The 24,291-nt window shown below is 45.5% G+C and overlaps 1 protein-coding gene across 5 annotated transcripts; it reads left to right on the top strand.

Moving 5' to 3' along the window:
• The first annotated feature begins 6,322 nt into the window (after positions 1 to 6,322).
• Positions 6,323 to 23,828, top strand: TSPAN33 (tetraspanin 33). 5 transcript variants are annotated; one of them, XM_033099063.1, is made up of 8 exons: positions 6,323 to 6,596; positions 19,016 to 19,073; positions 19,733 to 19,857; positions 20,184 to 20,258; positions 21,296 to 21,391; positions 22,814 to 22,942; positions 23,320 to 23,481; positions 23,692 to 23,828. In XM_033099063.1, exons 1-8 carry the CDS (start codon positions 6,495 to 6,497, stop codon positions 23,791 to 23,793), a joined length of 849 nt encoding a protein of 282 aa, XP_032954954.1. In that variant the 5' UTR covers positions 6,323 to 6,494; the 3' UTR covers positions 23,794 to 23,828. The 5 variants fall into 5 exon arrangements, with proteins under 5 accessions (XP_032954954.1, XP_032954953.1, XP_032954957.1 ...); XM_033099062.1 differs by having other exon boundaries at positions 6,324 to 6,596; positions 19,730 to 19,857; XM_033099066.1 differs by lacking the exon at positions 6,323 to 6,596 and adding an exon at positions 7,624 to 7,697 and having other exon boundaries at positions 19,730 to 19,857.
• Positions 23,829 to 24,291: the final 463 nt, after the last annotated feature.

Genomic DNA, 24,291 nt, shown 5'->3' with positions numbered 1-24,291 from the left:
CAAAGTGTGGGCCATAGATAATCTACATCAGAATTACACAGGCTGCTTGTTTATGAAGCTAAATTTTCCATGTGCTTGTTTGCCCAGCCTGCCCTCCCAACCACCAATCAGAATGAATGGGGCTAGGGCCTGGAAATCTACCTTTTTAACAAACTCCCCAGGTGATCCCTGTGCTCAGGAAATCTTGAGAAACACTGCCAAATTATCCACACAAGCTTGAGTCGTTTGCTGGGCAGCAAGGTAACAGCAAGGTAAATATAGCTAGTTTTTTGTTTTTTGGTTTTTTGTTTTCAGTTCTGCACCAATCCCACACCTATGAACCTTAACTTAAATATAACCAAAGAGGGTCCAACCTCCTTCTGGAAGGGGGATAAACTGTCAAGATTCAGTAAGAGTACAGTGGTTTTCAGCTTTCTTTCAGTGGTTCTGCTTTCTTTATTAATTTTATTTTAACTAAATTTGCTAACGCTGCCAATCATATCCCCATATTGTATGTACAGTTGTGCTCAGTATCATATTTCAATTGTCTAACGATCTTGAAATGAACACAATCCAATATAATTCTGATGTAATATTCCCTTCATTTAGGCTTTTTTGAGTTATTTTAAGTCTCAGAATAATCTCATCCAATTTTGTCTTTTTTATTGTACTAAAAGTTCTTATATGAAAGAACATAGGTAGATACAATTTTTAAACTCCCCAATCTTGAATTCAAGGATAATCAGAGGTCATTTATTAAATAACAACAGAGATCCTTGACCAGTATTAGACCCCCTAAACCATTCCTGACCTTATCTTTTGGAATGTCATTTCTCAAAGCACCCTAAAGTACATTCTCCTCACTTGTCATTTCACTGTCCTCAACTCGTTCCTGACTCATGCTGTTTCCCCATTTAGTTTAGCTCCAGCTCCTCTGCAAATCCTTTGTCAATTACTCCAACCAATTACCCCATTCGGCTAGCTCTCTTCTCTAAACTCATTCTACTCACCATCATTACCAACCAGTTTTCTAAATCTTCCCAAAGGAGAGCTTTAGCATGTTAGTCTCCAACTAAAAATCCTTCAATAGCACGATGTTTCCAACAATGAACAATCTGAGAATCCCACAAAGTATCCTCTGCTAAGGTACCAGGGATACACAGATGTATAAAACACAGCCACTATCCTGCAGGCGTTATGGACTGATGGACTATTCACATCTGGGGCACACTTAAATTCTCAAGTGCTCTACAGAGTGTGCTGGAAACAACTTCGAGGCCCTCCATGATCTGTCTCCAATTTATTTTGCTTATTTCATCCCCCATTATTCCCTTCCTGTTGATCCAAATAAACTAGGCTACATACCACTCTTCAAACACATCGGCTATCTTTCTTACTTGCCTGTCTTACCTGTCTCTCTTACGTTTTCTCACTTTCATTTCTGTTCCTGAAATGACCTCCTTAATTCTCTACCCTTGTCAATTCTTACATATCCTTAAGGACCCAGTTTCAAATGATGCCTTCTTCATAAAATGTTGTTTTAATTGCTCCTGAAGTTCCAATTAAGTCAGGTTTCTTAAAAAGAACCCCACGTAACACCAAATCCAAGGACTGGTTCTTGATTAAATCCTGATTTGAACAAACCAGCTCTAAGAGATATTTTGGGGTAAATTAGGGAAATTTTAGTATGAACTATGCACAAAATGATATTAGGGAATTATTGGTAAATTTGTCAGGAATATGTTGTTGTAGTTATGTTTTAAAAAGTCATTATTTTTAGATATGAAAACTAAATTAGAATGGAATGCTACGATGGCTATGGTTTAATAATGGATGAATAATGGATAACATGCAAAATGTGAACATTTGGAAATGGGAATATAAATGTTTTTAGAGTATGCTTTCTACCTTTCTGTATATTTGAAAATGTTTCTAATCAAAAGTGAAAACAAGAACCCCAAACATTTTTTGCCTATAGCAAGTAAAACATGTTCACTAAAGAAAATTTAGGGGCAGCCGGATAGCTCAGTTGGTTAGAGCACGAGCTCTTAACAACAAGGTTGCTGGTTCAATTCCTACATGGGTTGGTGTGTGACTGGACTTGGAGCTGAGCTGTGCCCTCCACAACTAGATTGAAGGACAACAACTTGACTTGGAGCTTATGGGTCCTGGAAAAAAAACACACTGTTGCCCAATATTCCCCAATAAAATTTTTTTTTTTTTTTTAAAAAGTATAAATTACAGATGTTTAAAAAAAAAGAAACTTTGGGAAAAAACATCAATAACACAAATAAAAAGCAACCATTATCCTACTATGCAGAAGTAATCATTATATTATGATGCATTTCCTTCTATACATTTAGAAACATAATTGTTACAAAATTCTGATTACTCTGGACGCACAGTTTTGTAGTGAACTCAGATTTTAAAAGAATATATACGAAAGGTAGAAAGAAGAGCACATAAATAAAAGAGAATGATGCGTTTTGTAGGTATGTTGTATATTAATAAAAAATTAAAAGACAAAAAAAATTTTTAAAGACTAAACAGAAGTTTGTTGACAAACCTTCTAATTCTCGTAGACTCACATACCAGCAGTTAATTCTCTTGCAATCCTAAGTCTCAGAGATGGGCTTTTCAATGCTGCATTTCAAACCATCCCAGAATCACTTGCCGTTTTGCAGTTTTCAGCACTTGTAGTTCTCACAGTGGGCTCTCCAGTCTACCACGTATTTTTTTGGAGGAAATCACCAGGCTGGCTAAGTGGGATCAACTGCTATTCTCAGCCATCTCAGCGGGGCTGTCACTGATGCTGAACCATCTTCCCTCCAGTTTCCTGTCCTGTTCAACTTCAAGCTCCTGCTTCCTACAGCTCCTAACTAATCCACACCTTCTCTTCTTGTCACTGTTCCTTTCTTCACACATCTTCTCGCCAATGTTAGCTCCAGTGACATGACTTTTTTTTTCTTTATAGAAATATCATTCACATATTTTAATTTTTTTCATAACCATATATAATAATATTAAATATAATTTTAAAGTTAGAAATGGCTACACATCCTACCACATCAGTGCAACTGATTTTACTTTTACATTTTCTTTGGTTCATCTCTATTGATATCGACACATATTTCATTCTGTGAATATGTTTAGAATTTTCCACTTACATTATAAAATTTTTACATATTATTACATAATCTTTGGGATTTTTATTTTTAAAGGCCAGATCATATATTCCAAGGAATTAAAATATCTTCCAAGGACCTGAAATAAATTGAAACCATTTCCTGGTTATTGGATACTTTATATACTTAATTCTACAATCTGCTTTTTACACTTCCTATATCATGGACTTATTCCTAAGTCAGTACTTATATTTTCACTGTTATTTTAAATTGCTGCCTAGCATTCCATGAGAAGGATACAATTTTTTTAAATTTAGTACTTTGAATAATTAATACATTCCATGTTTCAAAAATCAGAAAAAATAAGATGGCACACAGTGTAAAGTCTCTCTCCTCACTTATTAGTTCTCACCCCCACTCCCATATGTAACCTCCTTTCTTAGTATCTTTTGTATCATTCCAGAATTTAGGTAGATGCAAGCAAATACAAATGTCAGTTCTTGTTTTTGTCACTTTTTTTTTTTTCAACCGGAGTGTAATATATTATATACACTTTTCCTCACTTTGCTTTTTTCACTTAATAGTTTATCTTGGCAATTATTCCAACTCAGTACATGGAGAATTTCCTTATTCTTTGTTCTATAGCTGCATGGCTTCCTACTGTACGGGTGCCATCCGTGACTTCTGCATGATGGACGTCGTGGTTATCCCATTGACTGCCGATCCCATCTCTACCTGTGAACTCCAAAACCCTGTCCCATCCATTAGCCACCTCAATCCCTTTTTTACTGGCTTGTGTACCTACAAGCATGTCAAGTCTCTTGTGTGCCGAAAGAGAACTTGCCCTTCATTCTAAGGTCTCTTAAATCTCCTATAACCTTCAAACCTCTGGGTAGAGGTGTCCATAGTTTTCGTCCACAGCTTCCATTTCACCCCCCATTCCCTCCTTACGCCCTGTAATCTGCCTTCCTCTTCCTGTCTTTCCAAAAACTGATCTCTGGACAGTCACCTAATAGAAATATTCAGCAGCTTGGTCTTTTTCTCAGTCCTCGCTCCTCTAACATCTGTAAGTGGGTACCCACTCTTTGCTTACCCATTCACCCCTTAATGTCTTGTAAAATGACTTCTGCCCACCCCACTCTCTTCATAGTAAAACTGATCTCCAAGTGGTCACCTAACCTGTTAATGGCCAATCTCCCAATAACCTGGCCTTGGCTCACTTCTTTTACCCCATTGCTGGTTCTCCTATCCCTCCACCATAGCCTAGTTCTAGAGATTCTATCTTCTCAGTGGGTTCACTCCTCTGCTTTCCTATCAATTCTGTCCATGACCGCTAAGTCAGATCCTAATATCTGATTATCTAGACTATTAATAGTGGTCTCCTAACAAATTTTCTCTTCGCAGCCTCTTTCCCATGCTAACTGAAAAATAAAGTAGGTCTTACATCATTCCCTTCTTCTTATTTCCAAATCAAGTAAGCACTAACTCCCCAATCTGATATTCAAGCCCTTCCACAATTTTAACTCAATTCAATTTGTATTGGCATCAGTCGGTTTTATCTTCCACTGTATACTAAGCATGTCCTCTGCTCCAGCCAAACGAGTGTGCTTATTTTTCATTCAACACACAGTGTGCTTTTGCACTTCCAGGCTTTTTGGTTCACCCTTTTGTTCACCTGACTACCTTTCCCCTCATCTTCGCTACTCTAAATCTCTTCCTCTCAACTGATTCCACTTGCCATGATATCTTCACTAACCCTCCACCAAATGTGTTATAGTTATTTGTGTGCACTTAGCATATTTTCCTACTGGATTCTAAATTCTGTTAAGAAAAAATACTGTATTTAGTGAGCCCTTCTATGTGTCAACCTGTGCTAAGTGATCTGCACGCATTATCTCATTTAATCATCACGTCAACATTGTTAGGCCAGGACTCTCCTCATTTAACGTTAAAGAAACTGAGGTTCAGGGAGATGAAGCAGTTTGCCCACGTCATGTAGCTGATGAGGGTGGAATCAGATTCCCCCCTCACGCTCATTGTCTTAGCCCGTTCAGGCTGCTATGATAAAAATACCATAACGTGGATGACTTATAAACAACAGAAACTTATTCCTTACAGTGATGGAAGCTGCGAAGTCCAAGATGAAGGCACACACAGACCCACAGTTTCAGTGTCTGATAAGAGCCCACTTCCTGGTTTATGGGCAGCTGTCTTTATGCTGTGTCCTCACATGGGGGACAGAGCTAGGGAGCTCTCTGGGCTCTCTTTTATAAGGGCACTCATCCCATTCATGAGGGTTCCATTCTCAGGACCTAAGCGACTCCCAAAAGCCCCATGTCCTAATACCGTCACCTTGGGGGGTTAGGATTTCAACATAGGAATTTTGGGGAGGGGTAGGATACAAACATTCAGTCTGCAGCATTCGTGTGTGTATTAATTGCAAAGCCAGCACATTGACCACCACCTACACTGCACTCAACCTGTGTATGTCAGATCAGCGTGTTAAAAACGGTGTCTGTATGTAGACCAAGACTCTAAGGAAACAGGGAGTGGGAATTGAAACAGTAATGAATTTGGAAGATAGGATTGTGGGTGATGTTTCCAAATATCCACTATCGGGAAGCATTTAAGATGTGTAGTTACTAAACAGAATTGCAGCTCTTCTTAAATATTCTCTAATGGTTATGTGTAGGTTAGTTTTGTCTTCCTGATTTTATTGTCATCCCCTCGGGATTATCTCTGTATTCTCCTGTATTCCCCCGGTGCATTGCTCAATACACGGTACCCGTACTTGTTGATTTGATGTACGTGTGTTTGCATATGTGCACAGCAACTGGGGAGAGGACGTGGGTGTGTGATGTAGTGTGCATTCCTTCCCATCCCTTTCCCCTTGAGCAGCTGCAGCCTGAATGCTTCCCTTCTCAGGGGAGAAGGCAGAACCGCTGACCCTTTAGCAAGTTGTCCCTCACAGAACAGGTGTCTCCCCCGCCTCTCCGAGCAGAGGGATGGCTGAACACTTAGTGACATCAGCGACTGACCAATGAAAAGTCAAGCTTCGGCAGCTGCTCCAATGGGCGGTGGGGGCGGGCCCGATTTCCTGGGAGCCGGGCGAGCCAGGCTGGTCCTCCAGCCGCCGCCGAGTCTCCGGCGCTCACGTTGCCGGCTGCGGCTCCCACGACTCCCGGCGGCTCCGGTGGCGGCGCCGTTCCCCTGCCCGCGCTTCTCCCGGACGCAGGGCTCGGGCGCCTCCCGCCTCCCGCCGCGGCGCAGCTCCCGGCGGCTCGGGCTCCGGCGCCGGCGCCGGCGCGGCTCATGCCCCCAAGCGCGGAGCGCGTAAGTGGGCTGGTGGCCGCGGGGAGATAGGCCCCCGGGGGCGGCGGCGGCGGGACCATGGCTGGGAGACTCGGGGCGCCGGCTGCCTACGTAGAGGAGTTCTCCTTCGTCAGTCCGCTGGTGAAATACCTGCTCTTCTTTTTCAACATGCTCTTCTGGGTGAGTCCTGGGGGTCGCGGCGGCACCTGGGCTGCAGGGCACCCGCGGGGGGTGAAGGGGGCTGCCGGTGGCTGAGGAGGGGCGTCCTGGGATGCCCAGTTCCAGGCGAGCTTGGGGAGCGGCACTGCCTAGTTTTCTGGAATTACGGCATTTTGGGGTGATTTCTCCTGGGGAGGCAGCATCACAGTGGCGCCGTGTCTAGAGGGGGTTTTGGCGGGGGAATGCAAGAGATTGAGTAAAGACTTATGGGTATTCTATGGGCATCGGATGAGGGTCTGTGTCAGGCCAAAAAAGGTGGGTTTGAGCGGGAGGAGCGGGTTTTCCTGTTGACCGAGGCGGACCCACTGGTACGTTCATGACCGGGGGACTTTCGGGCCTGAGGACTGGGAGGCCACGCCAAAGAAAATAGAGGAAGTGGGGAAACCCAGCCCTTCCCTCCCCCTTACCTCAGAGAGGATGGGTTCAGGGGCTTTCATCTCTTCCTTTTGCAGGCCTCTGGTGCCCTTTCTCCCCAAAGGCTGAGAAGGGACAGGGATGGCCTCCAGGTGTGGACGTCTTTCCTAGCACCGTCCCAAACTTTGCCCCACCTTTCTCAGGACCAGACTCCATTCCCTAGGGTCTGGCAGTCTTCAGCTTCTTGATATAGCACCGGCTGTTGGGCTGGAAGGCCAGGAGTCCTATTCAGGCTCTTCTGCTTGGGGGTGGAAAAGTGGAAAATATATTGGGGCTCCCTGGATACTCATCCCCACTCTGCCATTCATTGTGGACTTGACTAAGCCCCGCAATGTGTTCACCGCTGTAGGCCTTCATCTCCTCCTCAATAAAATCAAACCCAGTCTGATCAAGGATGGCAGAAATACTCTGCTGGAACTGAGAATCCAGCTGGACCAGATCATGAAATGCTAGCTCAATCCTGTTTCATGTCTAAAGAGTCCCTGGGCCCCTGGGGTTTGAGAATGTAGGGAGGTTCACTCCCCTCCCGGCACCGTTCCCCTTTTCTCTTCCAGCTCCAACTACAGGAGAGCTGCTCTTCTAGGCTCCCATTATGCTTGCCCACCTCTGCCTGAGACCTAAAGTTCAGACGTGCAGGAGGGAGGAATTGTGAGTCTAAACTATGTTTCTGAGGAGAGGGAGCAGACCAGGCATTTAAGCCCGTTGCTGGAAAGGTTTCACAAGAGCCGTGGTGTGAAGAACAGACACAGGGTGCAGAAGTGGTAGCCTGTTGGGACAAATGAGAGCAATTTCGGAGGGTGGTGATGACAGCTCACTCTCAGCCATTGTGTTGAGAAAAATGAAGTTCAAGCTCCTAACAAATTCTCAGTTTTAGAACTGGAAAAAGAAATGTAGAAGACAGCTTATCTAGCACCTGCGTTTTACATCCGCGTATGAGAAAGCTAAAGCACAGAGATGTTCATTGTTTCATCCCGAGTCCAACAGCTGCTTAGTAGGTTTGGGTTGTTCCGGTAGTTTTTCTGCTGAACCACAGTGCCTCTAGGGGAACTCCTTCACCCAGATGGCTGCTACTGTAGCTGGGGTTTTAGCAGCGTTAGTAGTTAACCAGTCAAGCCAGGTTCCCCCATGGTCGAGGTTCTGCTTCAGCTGGAGGTTATGGAAGAACAGAAGAAAAATCTCACCGCCACTCTGCCAGGCCTGGGGGATGTCCTAAGGGAACTCCCTCCCTAAGGCCAGTCCCCGCAGACCTTCCTACATGCTCACTGAGTGTGCCAGGCTAATGACAGCATCCCGGAGGATGGCATGCCATCTTCAGAGCTAGCACTAACATTGCAGGGACCTCAGATGCTCGGGCTGATTTCCTCTATCAGCCGAGACTGCGTCTCCTTCAGAGCCTTATCTGTGCTCCCCAGTGACAACAGCTGGGCGCATCTGTTGCACTTGTGTTCATGGTCATTTTCTTGGACTTCCCCACTCCACCCCATCCCCCTTTTACCGGAAAAATAACTTTGGGAGGCCCTAGCTCGGGAGAGAGTTTGGTAAAAATGCTTTATTTGAGGTGCTGGCTAACCAAGCTGGCACCACCCCAAATAAGAGAAGAACCCCTCTTGGCCCTACTTTAGACTCATAAAAAGTCAGAGACTCTAGAAATAGCACACTGAAGGACAGGAGGCCCAGTTTCTTTCTGGCACTAACTTACTGTGTGACCCGAAGCCAATATATCTGTCTCTCTGTCCTTAATCTTGCTCCTCTAAAGGAGAACATTTTTCTGCCTCTGTGAACTATTTAAAGATGAATGCATCATTTTGGGGACTGTTTTCTTTCTTCAAGACCTGGAGTTGGATCTAAGGATGTAGTTCTCTGTGTCCTGGTATCCCTGGGACATTGACCTTCCTAGGGGACAGTACATTTGGGGCGTTCCTGCACTTCTCCCCCAGGCCCAGAGCTGCAGAGTTGCATTCCCCACAAGTGCAGTGGGGGATGGAGGGCTGCTTCTCTAACTCAGGGTCATCTTTCTTCCCATCCCCACTTCAGGGACAGGTTATTGGGTTCTCTGTGGTGCAGGCTTTCATCCTAATCCAATTCCCCTCTTCTGCCCAGGAGGCACCCATACTTGGGACTGTCGGCCCCCTCCTTTTCCAGGCAGAATGCATGTTCTGGCCCACTGCTGGGGGAGCTGTGTGTGGGTGGTGTTTGTCCCTGTGCCTGGAACACATTGGGGAGGGAGCCAGCATCGTCTGGGCCCATATTCAGTGGTGGCGGTGGTGGTGGTGGCGACCTCTGCTGCTGCTCTAGGAGCCCTGACCCTTGGGGCATCTGGAGCCCGACTTGGAAAATTCCTTGGGGACCAAGACCAATTGCTCCAGTTGGATGTTTCAGAGCTCACTTTTCCTTTCACTTGGGACTTCTGATTTTCTCCCCAGAATCATGCTGCTGGGTTAGGATCCCATGGCTTGGAGTAGTTGCCCGAAGATCCCAAAGGTGGTATTTCAATCTTTCAGTTAAGAAGTAGCTGACTTTCCTCGCCGCCCTGTATCGGGCAGCGTTATGCAGAGGGAAGACAGTGGGGTGGTACCTGCTTTGTCAGCGTTGGGCATAGATTGGCAGCAGCATTATCAGCGCTGCCCACAGCGGCCACCTCCTTCCTTGCTGGTCCTGTTTGCCACTCAAGGCAGCAGTGAGGGTGGCTTTTGAGTCAGGCAGAACCCAGCAGCTCAAACCTCCAGCCCCTGTGTCTCAGCCCAGGCTTCCTTGGCGAAAGTGTCATGTGCCCTGTGCCATGCCTCAGGGCTCCCATGGCACCTTGTACATACTTTTAGTGTCACACCCCTTACCTGGGCTGCAATTATGTGTTTCTTTATGTCTCCACTCCCACCGGCTAGACTTCAGGCTCCTGAGGGTAGAGACTGCCTTTTCACTTCTGGATTCTCAGTGCCCAGCTGTGTTTGGTGAAGAGTGGGTGCTTATTGAATGTTTACTGGCGGTCAGATGGGAGAGCAGACCTCACAGGGTGGCAGCACAATGCCCTTGCTCCTTTTCCAATGGACACTCGTCTGTCAATATGCAGCACAACCTTAGTCCTCAAGCATTGCTGGTGGTGGGGACCCAACTGTGTTCTCCTCTGCAGTGGGTCCTGTGGTCCTTCTCAGCCAGGTCAGAATAAATGGCCGCCATCCCCGGCAGCATCTGCCTCAGTGCCAAGCATAATTTCTATCTGCAGCACTCAGGTACTTTTACTGAAGCACCTGTGGACCCTCATTTAGGTCTTCCCTAGCTGATTCAGGTCTCTGGTGAGGTATTATATCTTCTTTAATAAGAAATTCATTCTCCCAGGACCACTGTATTGGAGTCCCCAGGGCACTCGATGCCCCCACTCCACCTGCAGCATCATCTGTTATAACCTGGCTCAGAAGGCATGAGGAAATGACCAGGCATCAAGTGGCAGGGCCCCTTCCTGCCACCTAACACACCCCCATACGCACCCCCCCAAATATACTAGGAGGCAGAGCACATCTCCTTCCCCATTTCATTTCCCTTCCCCCACAGACTACAATACTTGTCAGTGAAGTTGTCACATTCTTTGCATAAAAACAACAACATAAAAAACCCTGCCAACCACACCCTTTGCTGCCCAGTCACACACATGCCTTCTTAACTCCCCTAATAGGTCTGTTTGCATTGTACCAAGTAGAAAATCATAAACTTCAAGCAGTCTTTGAAAAGAATAAAAGAAAACATGTAGTACCTCTCAGGGTTTTGATAGCAGGCTGCGCGTTAGGCCGGTCGCTCCAGCGTTGTGAGTTTGAGAGTTTAGATTGCTGTGAGCCCTTGTGGATTTCCTGTCCTCATGTGTAACCTTAGCAAACCAAAACCAGCCACGGCCTAAGAAAGAACCTAACAGTTTGGCCCCAGACATTGGAGAGGAAAGAGCCCTGTGGACCCTTCCCTTCCTGTAGGACAGTTCCATCCATCCAGTCCAGAGGGAGAAAGCCAAGGGCCAATTTCACATGGAGAGGTGCCCCCTGAGAAACCCAGAAACAGTGCCAGCATGACCAAAGAAGGACCAGTGTATGCAGATCCCGGGCAAGAGACAGGGCCCAGCTTTGGGTCTAGCAGGCTGTGACTTCCTTGATTTCATTCATAAATAAGGACACATAGGACTGAGAAAACTGAGATACAGACCCTTCCCCGCCGTGTCCTGCTGGGTAAGGACAGGGTTTTGATTCCCACACAGGGAATCACTCTAATCTCAGCTGTCCTCCATCGCCACCTTGAAAAGAAGAGGGATAGACATTCCAAAGAAGAGGCGAGGACACAGACAGATCCACCGACTTTGTGCAGACCCAACTTTAGAATGTGGAAGGCAGATAAGGCCAGGCCTTTCTCTCGGGGGCTGGTAGGCTCCGCGAGGTGATGCTGTGTCTTCCCTTTTCCAGGCACTGTTCCAGGGACTTCCCTGCTGGCACCGTCACTATTATACTAACCTCTGCCTGAGCCCCACCCAGTGTGGAGTTTACCAGCTGCTCCCCAGAAGAATGATAGATAGCTTCTTCCTATCTCATATGTCCTGAGGTGAATGCACGTGTCCTGGGGTGGCTGTGAGGCAGAGAGAGAAGGCAGCCATGTGGCTGAGGTCATAAGGCCCTGGAGACGTAGGGACCTAGATTCCAGTCCCACTTCAGCCTCTCACTAAGTGAGTGAACTGGGCAAAGTGACTTGAATTCTTCCAATATCAGTTCTGTAAAATGGAGGTACTAACAGCCCCTTGGGGTGGTGGTCAGAATTCAATGACGTAGTGTGTAGAAAGTGTTTAGGCCAGTGCCGGTCCTTAGTACTCAACAAATAAATAACAGCTCTCACTACTGTTGTTTGAAGTAGCTCCTAGAGGTCACCTGTTGGGGATGGACTTGGAGAGCTAGGGTAAGTGCTCCTCCTGACAAGTGGCAAGTAGACATGGGTCGAGTCAAGGGCTAACCTGGAGCTGGACTTCCTTTAGCCTTGAACCCTTTCTATTCACATTCCTGCTGTTAGATGATAATTACTGACTCTTTGTATTTCATAGTTTACAGAGAAGTTTCATACACAGAGGGTGCCAAAAAAATGTATTCACATTTTAAGCTAACATCTCTTAAAATGTGAAATGGCACCCCCGGTGTATCATAGGGTTGGACCCCACTGCTGTCTCCAAGGGCCTTTCCTAGGGCCACTCCTCAAGGCTTGACACCCCATCTTGGTCTTAAGGTGCAGTCCAGTGGAAGCGGACTCCAAAGCTTATTTGCCTGTAATTATTGGCATTTGGGCATTAGAGCCAGGAGAAGCCTTGTTTAGGGCCTCAACTTGGGGCCCTATAACCTTTCCTCTCCTGATGGCCCTGAAGTAGTGTCCTGGGGGCTAGAATAAGGTTGTGTCTCACAAATATCAAATCATGGCTGTCGTTTCCCAATTTGCAGGGGAAAAAAAGTCAAGATAATGGTGAGAATTATCTCCATTTTCTGTTTTCTCCCATGAGCATTCGTACCTGTGGCTGCTTATCTGCAAGCAAGTACTGTGAAGGCAAAGGGGAGAATACAAAGAGCAACCAAATATTATGGAAAACTAGGAAACTATTTAGAGAAGTGCCAGTATTGTTATTAGGACATGCAGAGACATAAGTCTAACAGCCGCAGCATCTTTCAGTGAATCGTTCCTTATTTCTATGATAGAAACTAATATGTTGTTCTTCCTCACGTGACACACTGCGAAGGACACATCGTCTGTGTCATATTCCTGTAAAAAAATGTGTCATCTGAATGGAATTGTGAGGAAACAATCAGATAAATCCAAATTGAAGGATATTCTGCAAAACAACTGGCCTGGACTTACCAAAAATTTTAGTGTCAAAAAAAATAAAAATGTCAGAACAAGTGTTGGGAAGGATGTGGAAGAATTGGAACCTTCATACATTACCGGTGGGAATAGAAAATGTGGAAAACCAGTTTGGCAGCTCCTCAAAAATATAAACATAGAATTACCAGATGACCCGGCAATTCCAGTCCTTGGTGTACACCCAAAAGAATTGAAAACAGGTATTCAAACAAAAACTTGTACGTGGATACCCGTAGCAACACTATTCACAATAGCCAAAAGTGGAAACAACCCAAATGTCCATCAATGGATGAATGGATAAACAAATTGTGTCATAGCTGTACAATGGAATATTATTAGGACATAGAAAGTAATGAAGTACCGATACATGCTGCAAATAGATGAACCTTGAAAACACGCTAAGGGAACGAAACCAGACACAAAGAGCCACATATTGTATGATTCCATTTATAGGAAATGTGCGGAACAGGCAAAACCATAGCGACAGAAAGCTGATTTGTGGTTGCCCAGGGTTGGAGGATGGAGGGAATGGTGAGTGACTGTTTAGTGGGTACAGGGTTTGATTTGGGGTGATGAAAAAGTTCTGGAAGCTGATAGTGGTGATGGTTGCACAGAACTGTGAATGTACTTAAGGCCATTAAACTGTACGGTTTAAAATGGTTAATTGTGTGGTGTATGTATTTTACTGCAATTTTTAAAAAGTCAGTGTCTTAAAAGACCAAAAAAGAAAGTAAAGAAAAACTGCAAAACTATTCCATGCTGAAGGAGACTTGATCACTAAATGCATAATCCCTGATTGGCTCCTGGATCTGAAAAAAGAAGAAAACTGTTATAAAGGACATTATCACAATAATTAGGAAAAATTAAATATGGACTGTAAATTAGATAGCAGTAATAGCATATTAAAGTTTAAAAAAGAATTTAACATTTCAAAATTGTGTAGGGTATACCAACTGAGCACTGTAGCTTGCCAGTGCTCTGTCACCTGAACAATTTTAAGATCCTTTGTCTTACACTTTGGTGTAAGGAGAAATTACTCTGATTAAAGTGTGCAAAATTGTGGGGCGGCCGGTTTGCTCCGGGGTTAGAGGGCGGTGTTCATAACACCAAGGTCGCCGGTTCGATTCCCACATGGGCCAGTGAGCTGCGCCTTCCACAACTAGATTGAAAACAACAACTTGACCTGGAGCTGAGCTGCGCCCTCCACAACTAGATTGAAAACAACGACTTCACATGGAGCTGATGGGTCCTGGAAAAACACACTGTTACCAATATTCCCCAATTAAAAAAAATTTTTTTTAAGTGTGTAAAATTGCATGCAAGAGATCCCAGTATAAACAAATATGATATTAAAAAATTAGGATTAAAGAATAAATTAGGATTTACAGAACTAACAAGTTGGAGGTGGCTATTTTTTGAATACATTTCATTTCTTAGAACAGTTTTAGTTTTACAGAAAAATTGAGAAGGTAGTACAAAGAGTTCCTATATACCCCACATCGAGTTTCTTTTATTATTAACATCTAACAGGAGCATGACATATTTGTTACAATTAATGGCATTATCATTTATCGTTAAGGTCCATTTTTTAATTCAGATTTCCTTGGTTTTTACTTACTACCCATTTTGTGTTCCAGGATCCCATCCAGGATAGCAAATTTCATATAGTTGTCATGTCTCCTTAGGTTTCTGTTGGCTGTGACAGTTTTTCAGCATTTCCTTGGTTTCGATGACTGATAGTTTTGAGGAGTACTGGTCAGATATTTTTGTCTATTGGAATTTGCCTGATGTTTTTCTCATGGTTATATTGGGGTTATGAGGTTTGGGGAGGAAGACAACAGAGGTGAAGTGCCATTTCCATCGTATTATATCATATACCAATGATTTATCTCTGCTGATCTTGACCTTGATCACCGGGCTGAGGTAGTGTGTGTCAGCTTTCTCCACTATAAAGTTAGTCTTTCCCCCCTCTTTTCCATACTGTACTCTTTAGAAGGAAGTTACTGTGTGTAGCCCACACTTAGGAGTGGGGAGTTATGCTCCACCTCCTTAAGAATGCAGTATCGACATAAATTATTTGGAATTCTACTGCATGGGAGACTTATATTTTCTCCATTTATTTATTTATTAACTCATTTCTATCAGTATGAACTCATGGATACTTATTTTATATTTGGGGTAATAATTCCATACTTTATTTTGATATCCCTTTGGCATACATACATCAGTGTGAGGCTTTATTGTTGTTGTTTTGCTTGTTTTGTTTTTGAGCATTTATTTCCTTACTTTCTGGTACTACAAGGTGCTCCAGGTTTATCTCATATTTTTCCTAACCCTGTCCTAGAATCAGCCATTTTTCCAAGGAGCCCAGGGAATGGCTATTTTCAGCTTTAGGTGATTACTCACCTTACATATGGATAAAAGTGCATGAAAGTTATTTTATTTAATTTGATCGACAACTCTTTAGGAACATGTCTTTTGCTAGACTCAACTAATTTAAAAACTGTGTCTAGCTTTTAAACGTTTCCAGCGAGACTTCATTCTAGCTTGAAGATGAAAAGCCGTTTTAAGAAGAGGAGTATCTTTATCTCCATCTTTATCATGAAAAGGGGTCATTGGGTGTTATAAGGATTTTGAGGCAAAGACCGATGTAGTGGAAAGACTGCGATTGGAAATTGGGTTTAGTCCAGATGTTGCCGGTGCACCCATGTGCATTCGGTCAAGTATCACTTCGCTTTTTCCACCTCATCTGTAAAGAAGTAAGTGGCTGAGCTCATTTCTGATATTCTCCTCGGCTCTCAAGTGCTCTGCTATTAACAAGAGCAGCACTGCTTTGGAATGGCAGGAGCCTTGAGGAATTCAGGGTGGGAGATTCAGGCAGGAATAGAAGTATGAAAGGGCAACCTGTGACTCCAGGAGAAAGAGGCAGACCAATGACCAAAATGCAGAATTTTAGAGTTCGCTAGTGAGCTCCAGGTAAGTGGTATCATTCATGATCATATTAAATATTAACGATACTATTAAAGTCTTAATCTTGATTGTAATTTAGTCTGCTCTAGATCCCTGGCTGAGAGTGCTTTAGTCTGTGGTTCTCAAACCTGGCTGCATGTTGGAATTACCTAGAACACAGTCAGAAATACTGTTGCCTAAGTTCCAGTGCTTGGTTTGGGATACAGCCTAGGCATCAGGAGTTTTTAAGTTCTCCTCCACCCCCCTCATTCTGAAGGCAGCCAAGGTTGAGAGAAGCACTGCTTTAAGCTACAGATGCTCCTGTCCCTCTCCCACAGAACGCACAGGTCTCCTTAAGGGCAGGGACCACATCTTACTCATCTTTGCAGTTCTCAGAGTACCTCGTACATAGTAGCTGATGAAATGGATTTGGATAGTATATTGGTTTCCTGTAACCAATATTGGTTTCCTGTAACCAAGTATATTGCTGCTGTAACAAATTACCACAGTCCTAATGGCTTACTATAACCCACTAATTTTCTTAAACAGTTCTAGAGGTCAGAGTCCGTAAAAGGTCTCACTGGCCTAAAATCAAGGTGTCAGCAGGGATGGTTCCTTCCGGAGGCTCTAGGGGAGAATGCATTTCCTTGCCTTCTCCAGCTTTTAGAGGCTGCCCGCATTCTGTGGTACCACGTCACTCCGACCTCTGTTTCCATTGGCACACATAGCTCCTTCTGACTCTGACCATCTTGCCGCCGTCTTGTAAGGTCCCTTGTGATTATATCGGACCCGCCTGTATAATCTCCCCATCTCAAGATCCTTAACTCAATCAGATTTGCAAAGTCCCTCTGGTCACATAAGTTAACACATTCACTGGTTCTGGGAATTAGGACAGAACATCTTTAGGGGGACACTCTCCTACCTACCACAAATAGAGACAGAGCAACTGCTGTACAGTTACAGGCCCACACACGGAATTAAGTTACCCTGCGACAGATACATGGCATCTCTTTACTTTGCCTTTCTTGTTTTAGCTGTGTTAGGATTTAGTCAGAGACCATCTTTGTGGAAAGGTATACACCCTAGTGAAAATTCAACGTGTGAAAAAACTGTGAGGCACCTGGGAGCAACAGAAAGAGAGAGCAGATACGTATTTTTAAGTGACTCAGAAAAGTGATATTCAGAACTGTAATTGGCTGTGGTGAGTTTTTAAGGGCAGGCAGAGATCCTCATTTACTCTGGCAAAGGGTTGTGCCTCTGGGCCAGGGGGATGCCTGGATCTCTGTTATGTGGTTTCCTTGCCTCCTACCCACTCCTTTGCCCCCTGAGCCTGGTTGTGCTGTGGGACAAAAAACCAGCTGGCACCTCCAGCCTCACCCTCAGCTCTGCAAGCAGCTCCCTGTCTCCTAGACAAAGAGTGTGAGGACGGCAGACAACACATCTGGCCCTGAGTCAGAAACAGTGTCACATGATTGAGGGGGATCAAAAGAGGGGGCTGAGAAGGGTCCTGAAAGACAGGGTTGTAGATAAGGGTTTCCCATGTACTTCTGACTGCACCAGATGGCAGAGTCCCTTGAGGAAAAATGCGTTTCTACTGAGGGACTAGCATGACCGCATTACTTGCTATGAGGCCCAATTCCCTTCTCCCACCAAAGCCCCAAGATGGCTCTTTCCAGCTGGTCTCTGTCTTACAGGACAGTGGAGTCTAGCCAGCCACTCCTTCCCCACTGAGTTGGTCAAGTTCCTGCTGCTGAGAGCTCCCTCCAGCCAGTGCTTGGCCCCCGCTATTGCCATGGTGACAGCCCCTGCTGCTTAGCACCAGCCTGGGGACTGGGCACAAAGAAAGGGTGGCCTAGGGATGTGCACTCTGGGCCACCCTTTACTTCTGGAGGACTTGGGGGGTGGCAGAAAGGACCCCTGGTGGTCTCTGATAGGTTTGTTCTCCGGGCAAAGGCAGGAAGTTTGAAAGGTCTACATTCTCTATCCCTCCACACTGGAAATGGGGTATATAAAGTTTCCTTTGCCAAGGCAGTTCTGCTGTTTTCCACCCAAGCATTCATGCGCATTCTGTCACTTTAATATGCATTTTCATTCTTGCATTGGACACCATAATGACCTCCACGAGAGTCAGAGACCTTGGGGTGTACATCTACTCAGGCCTGCTTCGGCTTTAAGACCTTCCCTTAGATGGAACTGGGGTAGAATTCAGAGCTTCACAGAGTTTCTGTGTAACCACAGGCACGTAAATTGTCAGTAATGATAGACAATATTCCTTTTCAGGCATTATGGCATATGCTTTCCATGCGTTATTTTATTTAATTTTCATCTAAGTTTATTAGATGTAGTTTTTAATTCCCATCTTCAGATACAGGAACTGAGGCTCAGAGATTTGTCCAACAGAGTGACTCACTCTGAAGCCCCTATTCTTACCCACTATTCTTAACCTTGTATTAACTTTGTATGCCCTAATTTTGTCATCTGTCAAATGAGGATAATAGCTGCCTTACAAGATGACTGTGGGGCCGGCCCGGTGGCTCAGGTGGTTGAAGCTCCGTGCTACTAGTTCGATTCCCACATGGGCCAGTGAGCTCTCAACCACAAGGCTGCCGGTTTGACTCCTTGACTCCCGCAAGGGATGGTGGGCTCTGCCCCCTGCAACTAAGATTGAACATGGCACCATGAGCTGAGCTGCCGATGAGCTCCCAGATGGCTCAGTTGGTTGGAACATGGGCTCTCAACCAGGTTGCTGGTTCGACTCCCGCAAGGGATGGAGGGCTGTGCCCCCTGCAATTAACAATGGCAACTGGACCTGGAGCTGAGCTGCGCCCTCCACAACTAAGACTGAAAGGACAACAACTTGACTTGGAAAAAATCCTGGAAGTACACACTGTTCCCCAATAAAGTCCTGTTCCCCTTCCCCAATTAAAAAAAAAAAATGATTGTGTTGTGACAATCAAATGAGATAATCTTGGTGAGATTTTTTCATGGAGGTAAAGCTCTGATAGATACCATCAACTGTATTACTGGAGAGGAGAAAGATGCTTATTCCCAGGCCTTGGGAACGTTTTTCTGCTCTCCTTTAAGGTTACTCACCGAGATCAAGCCTCTGGTTTCCAAAATCTCAGGGTCTGGCTGGTTCCCTGTCTCCACAGGTCATTTCCATGGTGATGGTGTCCATAGGAGTCTATGCGCGGCTGATGAAGCATGCAGGTGAGCTATAGGACCCCCTCTGTCTCCCCATTCCTCTGCCAGGCCCCTTCCTCTCCTGCGTCCTTTAGCCCCGTAGCACTCCTTCCCACAAAAGCTATGGAGGCTAAAGGGATCAGCCGCCCTCTAGCCAAATCTTGACAGCTTGCTTTCATGTCCATTCAGCAGGATTTCCCAGAGTTCCCCTGAATCTTCCAAATACACCTACCTTTCAGGTTTAGGAAGTGTCTAGGAAAGAAGGTAGGCTTTGGGGAGCAGAGGGGAATCAGAGGCGTCAGCCCCTCCCTCACTCTGTCTTGCAGTAAACTCAGCCTCCATTCTTATTCCACTGCACAAAGTCTCCAGGAAAGGATCAGCAAAGCTGGCGACCCTAACGCCATTCTAATTCTTTTCTGGAGCCAAAGGGGTCCCTCCTCTCTTAAGCCTAGGAATAACGGCTCCTACTCTGTTAGTTCCTCAAATGAAATGCCACGAACCCTGCTGGGCCCTTTTGTTCTCCCGGTGGGAGGGCAGTACTGCTTCCCCATAACCTTCACCCAACCACACTGAAGCTCCCTCCGCTAGGGGAGGAGAACATTCGGAGGGGCGCCCCACCCCACCCCTGGGTGCCACCCTGAGTCGGCTCTAAGCTCCGGCTGAGAGACAGCCCCTTCCCCCAGAAGCAGCCTTGGCCTGCCTGGCAGTGGACCCAGCCATCCTTCTGATTGTCGTGGGCGTCCTCATGTTCTTGCTCACCTTCTGTGGCTGTATTGGATCCCTCCGCGAGAACATCTGCCTCCTGCAGACGGTGAGTGGTCAGTGGCCCCGCCAGGAAGACCCTGACACCTCCTCCCTGTGCCTCTTTGTCTCCTGATGCCATTCCTACAATAACCTTTCGGTGTCCTCTGTCCCATCCCCAACGTTTCTGCTGTCCACGCTTCACTGAGCAGTTCAGCCCAGGTGACCCGGCACAGGGTGGCTTCCCCCCAAAAAACAGTGTCCCAGAGGCAGCGGCCTTTACCGTGTGTTGGACATCTGGGAGAAGTACCCGGTGGCCCCCCAGTAATTCCCATGGCCCTGGGAGGGGCTACTGCCCAACATGGTAACAGACTCTTTCCTGCCTGCTCCCCACAGTTCTCGAGCTGCCTCACCGTCGTGTTCTTGCTGCAGCTGGCTGCTGGGATCCTGGGCTTCGTCTTCTCAGACAAGGTAGCGTTGGGAGCCTAGGGGCCTCCTCAGATGTGAACCCGAGGAGGAAAGGGATGTTCCTGCCTGCGTTTAGCCTGATTAACTCAGCACAGCACTCTTTTCCCTAAGAAGCATCATCACCTTTGAACGGTTCTCCTTAGGGAGGAATGAAGAGCCTTTAAAGTTATCATATTTAAAGAGGATTTCAGATTGTAGGGTATTTTCCTTTGACAGTCTGAGAGGCCAACAGGGAAGTAAGTTTTATGAACACAAAGTTAAAATGATGTGCAAACTTGAATGGCAAATGATGGTGTAAAACTCATTGTCAAGTGGACCACAAACATGAGGAGGCTTTTATTTCTTTGAAAAAAAACTGTTTATTGGGCTAAATGGAAGGAAGCAAGGGGAAAAGTAAACAATATTTTAAATGGTGCTTACCATATCTGATTGTGGTCTGCCATGCAGTGACAGTCCTTTTAATTAAGAACTAGAATTCCTTTCCCAAAGAGCAAATGCTGAGGCAGAGTAGAGGACTATGGGTAGGAAACTTTGAGAAAAGTAGCAGAGCCAGAAGAAAGAGAGCATGGTAGAAACTATGAAATTGAGAGACACTGGTTTCATTCAGAATGTCCTAGTGCTTCTGGCTCAGTAAAATCCTAAAATGAGAGGCCTAGATCTGTTTGGAGTCTAACGAGATGCAATTCTCTTATGTCCACTAGAGGCCAGTGCCTCAGCTCAGTAAGGCTTTCTCTACTTAATAGTTTCTCTGCTTTGCATCAGTCAGCAAGTAGTTTGTGTGAATAGTATTCAGAAGTAGATAAATAATGGATTATCATTTAATGTGGCTCTGAGAAGTGGCAACAGCAGGTCCACTGGTACCTGAGGGCCCAGGGATGAATGGGCATGAGAACTGGCCAACTTCCATCACTAGGACTTGGTTCTGATTTCGAGGATGACATAAAGAAAGAAGGATGAGCACTGTTTGCTCTTACGTCTGTGTCGTGGAGCAGGTGAGGGGTTAGTCCTGTGTGCTGATTGGCTGTTCGTGTCTCTGGCAGGCGCGAGGGAAGGTGAGTGAGTTCATCAATAACGCTATCGTGCATTACCGAGACGACCTGGACCTGCAGAACCTCATTGACTATGGCCAGAAGGAGGTATGCACTAGGAGTGTGTGTGTGTGTGTGTGTGTGTGTGTGTGTGTGTGTGTGTGGTGGGGGGTTAGCTCCTGGTCCTGCGCCCTGTGAGCGAACGTCAGTGCCATCCCAAGAGAGGCCTCGCCCTCCAGGCCTGTGGGCTTTTCCATTACCTGCCAGGGGAATGGATTCTGGGAAGGGGTTTGGCAAAACACCATACATGCAGAGTGCTTTAAAAATACTTTGAAGGGCACAGAACAGTATACATAGTAATCTACCATTTTTGTAAAAAAGGGAGGAGGAAAGAACATAGGTTCATATTTGCAAAAGGAATTGGAAACGATATGTGAGAAGCCATTACAAGTGGTTGCTTACAGGGGCATGAGGAAATGGGAAGACTTTTAAAATATTAACTCTATGTAGAAGCTAAATTTTATAAATTGTGGTAAGATATACATAATATAAAATTTACCATTTTAACCATTTCTAAGTGTACAGATCTGTGGTACTAAGTATATTCACATTATTGTACAACCATCATCATCATCCATCTCCAGAACTTCTTCATCTTCCCTAACTGAAACTCTGTACCCGTTAAACACTAACTCCCCATTTCCCCCTCCCGCAGCTCCTGGCAAACACCTTTCTACTTTCTGTCTCTATGTATTTGTCTACTCTAGTACCTCTTATCAGTGGAATCATACAGTATTTGTCCCTTTGTGACTGGTTTATTCCACTTAGCATGTCTTCAGGATTCATCATATTGTAGGATTGTGTCAAAATTCCCTTCCATTTTAAGGCTGAATAATATTCCATTGTGTGTATGTACCATACTTTCTTAATCCATGCATCCTTTGATGTACACTTGGGTCACTTCCAACTTTTGTCTATTGTGAATAATGCTCTTATGAATCTAAAGTTAAGTTTTAAGTAAAAGTGCTTTTGAGACAAGTGCTGAGTTCCTTTTCCCTTGATGCAACAGACACTTGACTTGGATCCTACTTGCTTTCATGGAGTAATTATGGGCCCACAATATCGAAGAGTCTCCTCCTGTGTTTTCTCTATATTAACATAAATGTTTGCAACACTGAGCCTTTATTTATTTCATCCAGTACTTTCGATCACCTCCTTTTGTCAGGCTCTGTGCTATGCAGGACTGAAAAAGCAGAAACTGCCCTCAAGGAGCACATAGTTTTATGTGTAAAAGAAAATATATATACAGCTATGGTAAGTCATAACCAGATATATAAAGTAGTAAAAATTAAGAAAACTTCTTCACATGAAGGCCACTAAGAAACTTGAGCTCAAGTTTCAAGGTCATGTTTAAACACAATCTGAACTTGCAAGTGGAAGCTTGCTATAAACTTTTGGCTGAGAATTCTCCTGGTCACCCCAGTGTGAGGGGTCAGCGATTCTTAACCTCTGTGGTGGGCTTTGTTGCAGTTCAGCTGCTGTGGTGGGAATTCCTACAAGGACTGGTCCCTGAATATGTACTTCAACTGTTCAGAAGACAACCCGAGCCGTGAACGCTGCTCTGTGCCTTACTCCTGTTGCTTGCTTACCCCCAAGCAGGTGAGCACACAGGTCACCTCGTTTCCTCCTGGGCAGTGATCTGAGTTAGTTTCCGATTAGGACAGCTGTTACTGGGAATCCCCATTCCCTCGCTTAACCAATCAATTTTGTTGGACAGCTGTCAGATGTTTTTCTTCACCCCAATCTGATGGTTCTGTTAACCTTTCACTCCTGTTGCCCACATGGGGTTTCAGAAGTGGGCTCAGATCTCATGAAGGAAGGGAAGCCTGTATGTAGCAACTTCCAGCCCAGCATCCTGCACACATATTCTCTAACAATTTAGGAGTTTCGGAAGGGGGAGATGTCCATCAGCTAGGGCCTGAAAGAAAAAGTCATTGGAATGGGAGTCCCATGTGGCTTTTCAACTCTCTCCCCAGGCAGTGATCAACACCATGTGTGGCCAAGGAATGCAGGCCCTTAACTACTTGGAAGCTGGCAAAGTCATCTACACCAATGGCTGTATTGACAAATTGGTCAACTGGTTACACAGCAACCTCTTCTTACTTGGTGGTGTGGCACTGGGCCTGGCCATTCCCCAGGTAACTTACCCTGTCTGACTTGTGGGTCCCACCATTCTGCAAAGACATCTTTGTTTTGGGGAGGGCACTTGGGGACCAGCGAGGGTGTCAGGCACTGACGTTGCTGAGAAACAGGGGATAAGGTGGTGCCGATCGCACTGGGAAGGTTGAGTCAGGCAAGCCACGGGCATCGCTCATTGCTGAGGGTCCAATCCTTCTCGCCTCTCCCAGCTGGTGGGGATCCTGCTGTCCCAGATCCTCGTGAATCAGATCAAAGATCAGATCAAGCTACAGCTCTACAACCAGCAGCACCGGGCTGACCCATGGTACTGAGAATCCACCCTCCACCTACGCACTGTGACGACTGGTGGGCCTCATCGACCGACAGCAGTGGGTACAGCTCTCAGCACCACGTGGAGGTTTGGATTCCAGCCCCCCAGCAACAGCCCAGTGGGAAGTAGCAAACTCCAAACAGGCAGACGGCAGGTGCACAGGTGGCTCATGTCTCGGGAGGGTGCGCCTCCTCTCCCCTTCCTTGCTCTCAGTATTGTTAGAGAATTACTCTGTATTGTTTCTAACCTTACCCATACGGATTTATATATATATATATATATATATATATATATATATATATATATATATATATATTTTTAAGTTTTGTCTGGATAGAGATGTTTGGAAATAGCAGTTCCATAGAGTCATGGGGGTTCAGCCGCTGCTTTTCACTGTGGCACGACCACCAACACCTCTACAAGGGCTGCTACTGAGCTTAACGGACACAGTCAGACTCTGGCTGTTTCCAGCAAGGCATGGCTGGAGAGTGGACACCAG

The sequence above is a fragment of the Rhinolophus ferrumequinum genome, chromosome 26, assembly GCF_004115265.2.
Source record: "Rhinolophus ferrumequinum isolate MPI-CBG mRhiFer1 chromosome 26, mRhiFer1_v1.p, whole genome shotgun sequence".
Classification (NCBI taxonomy): Eukaryota; Metazoa; Chordata; class Mammalia; order Chiroptera; family Rhinolophidae; genus Rhinolophus; species Rhinolophus ferrumequinum.
The sequence above is the reverse complement of the archived record's forward strand: the minus strand, read 5'-3'. Positions and strand labels throughout refer to the sequence as shown.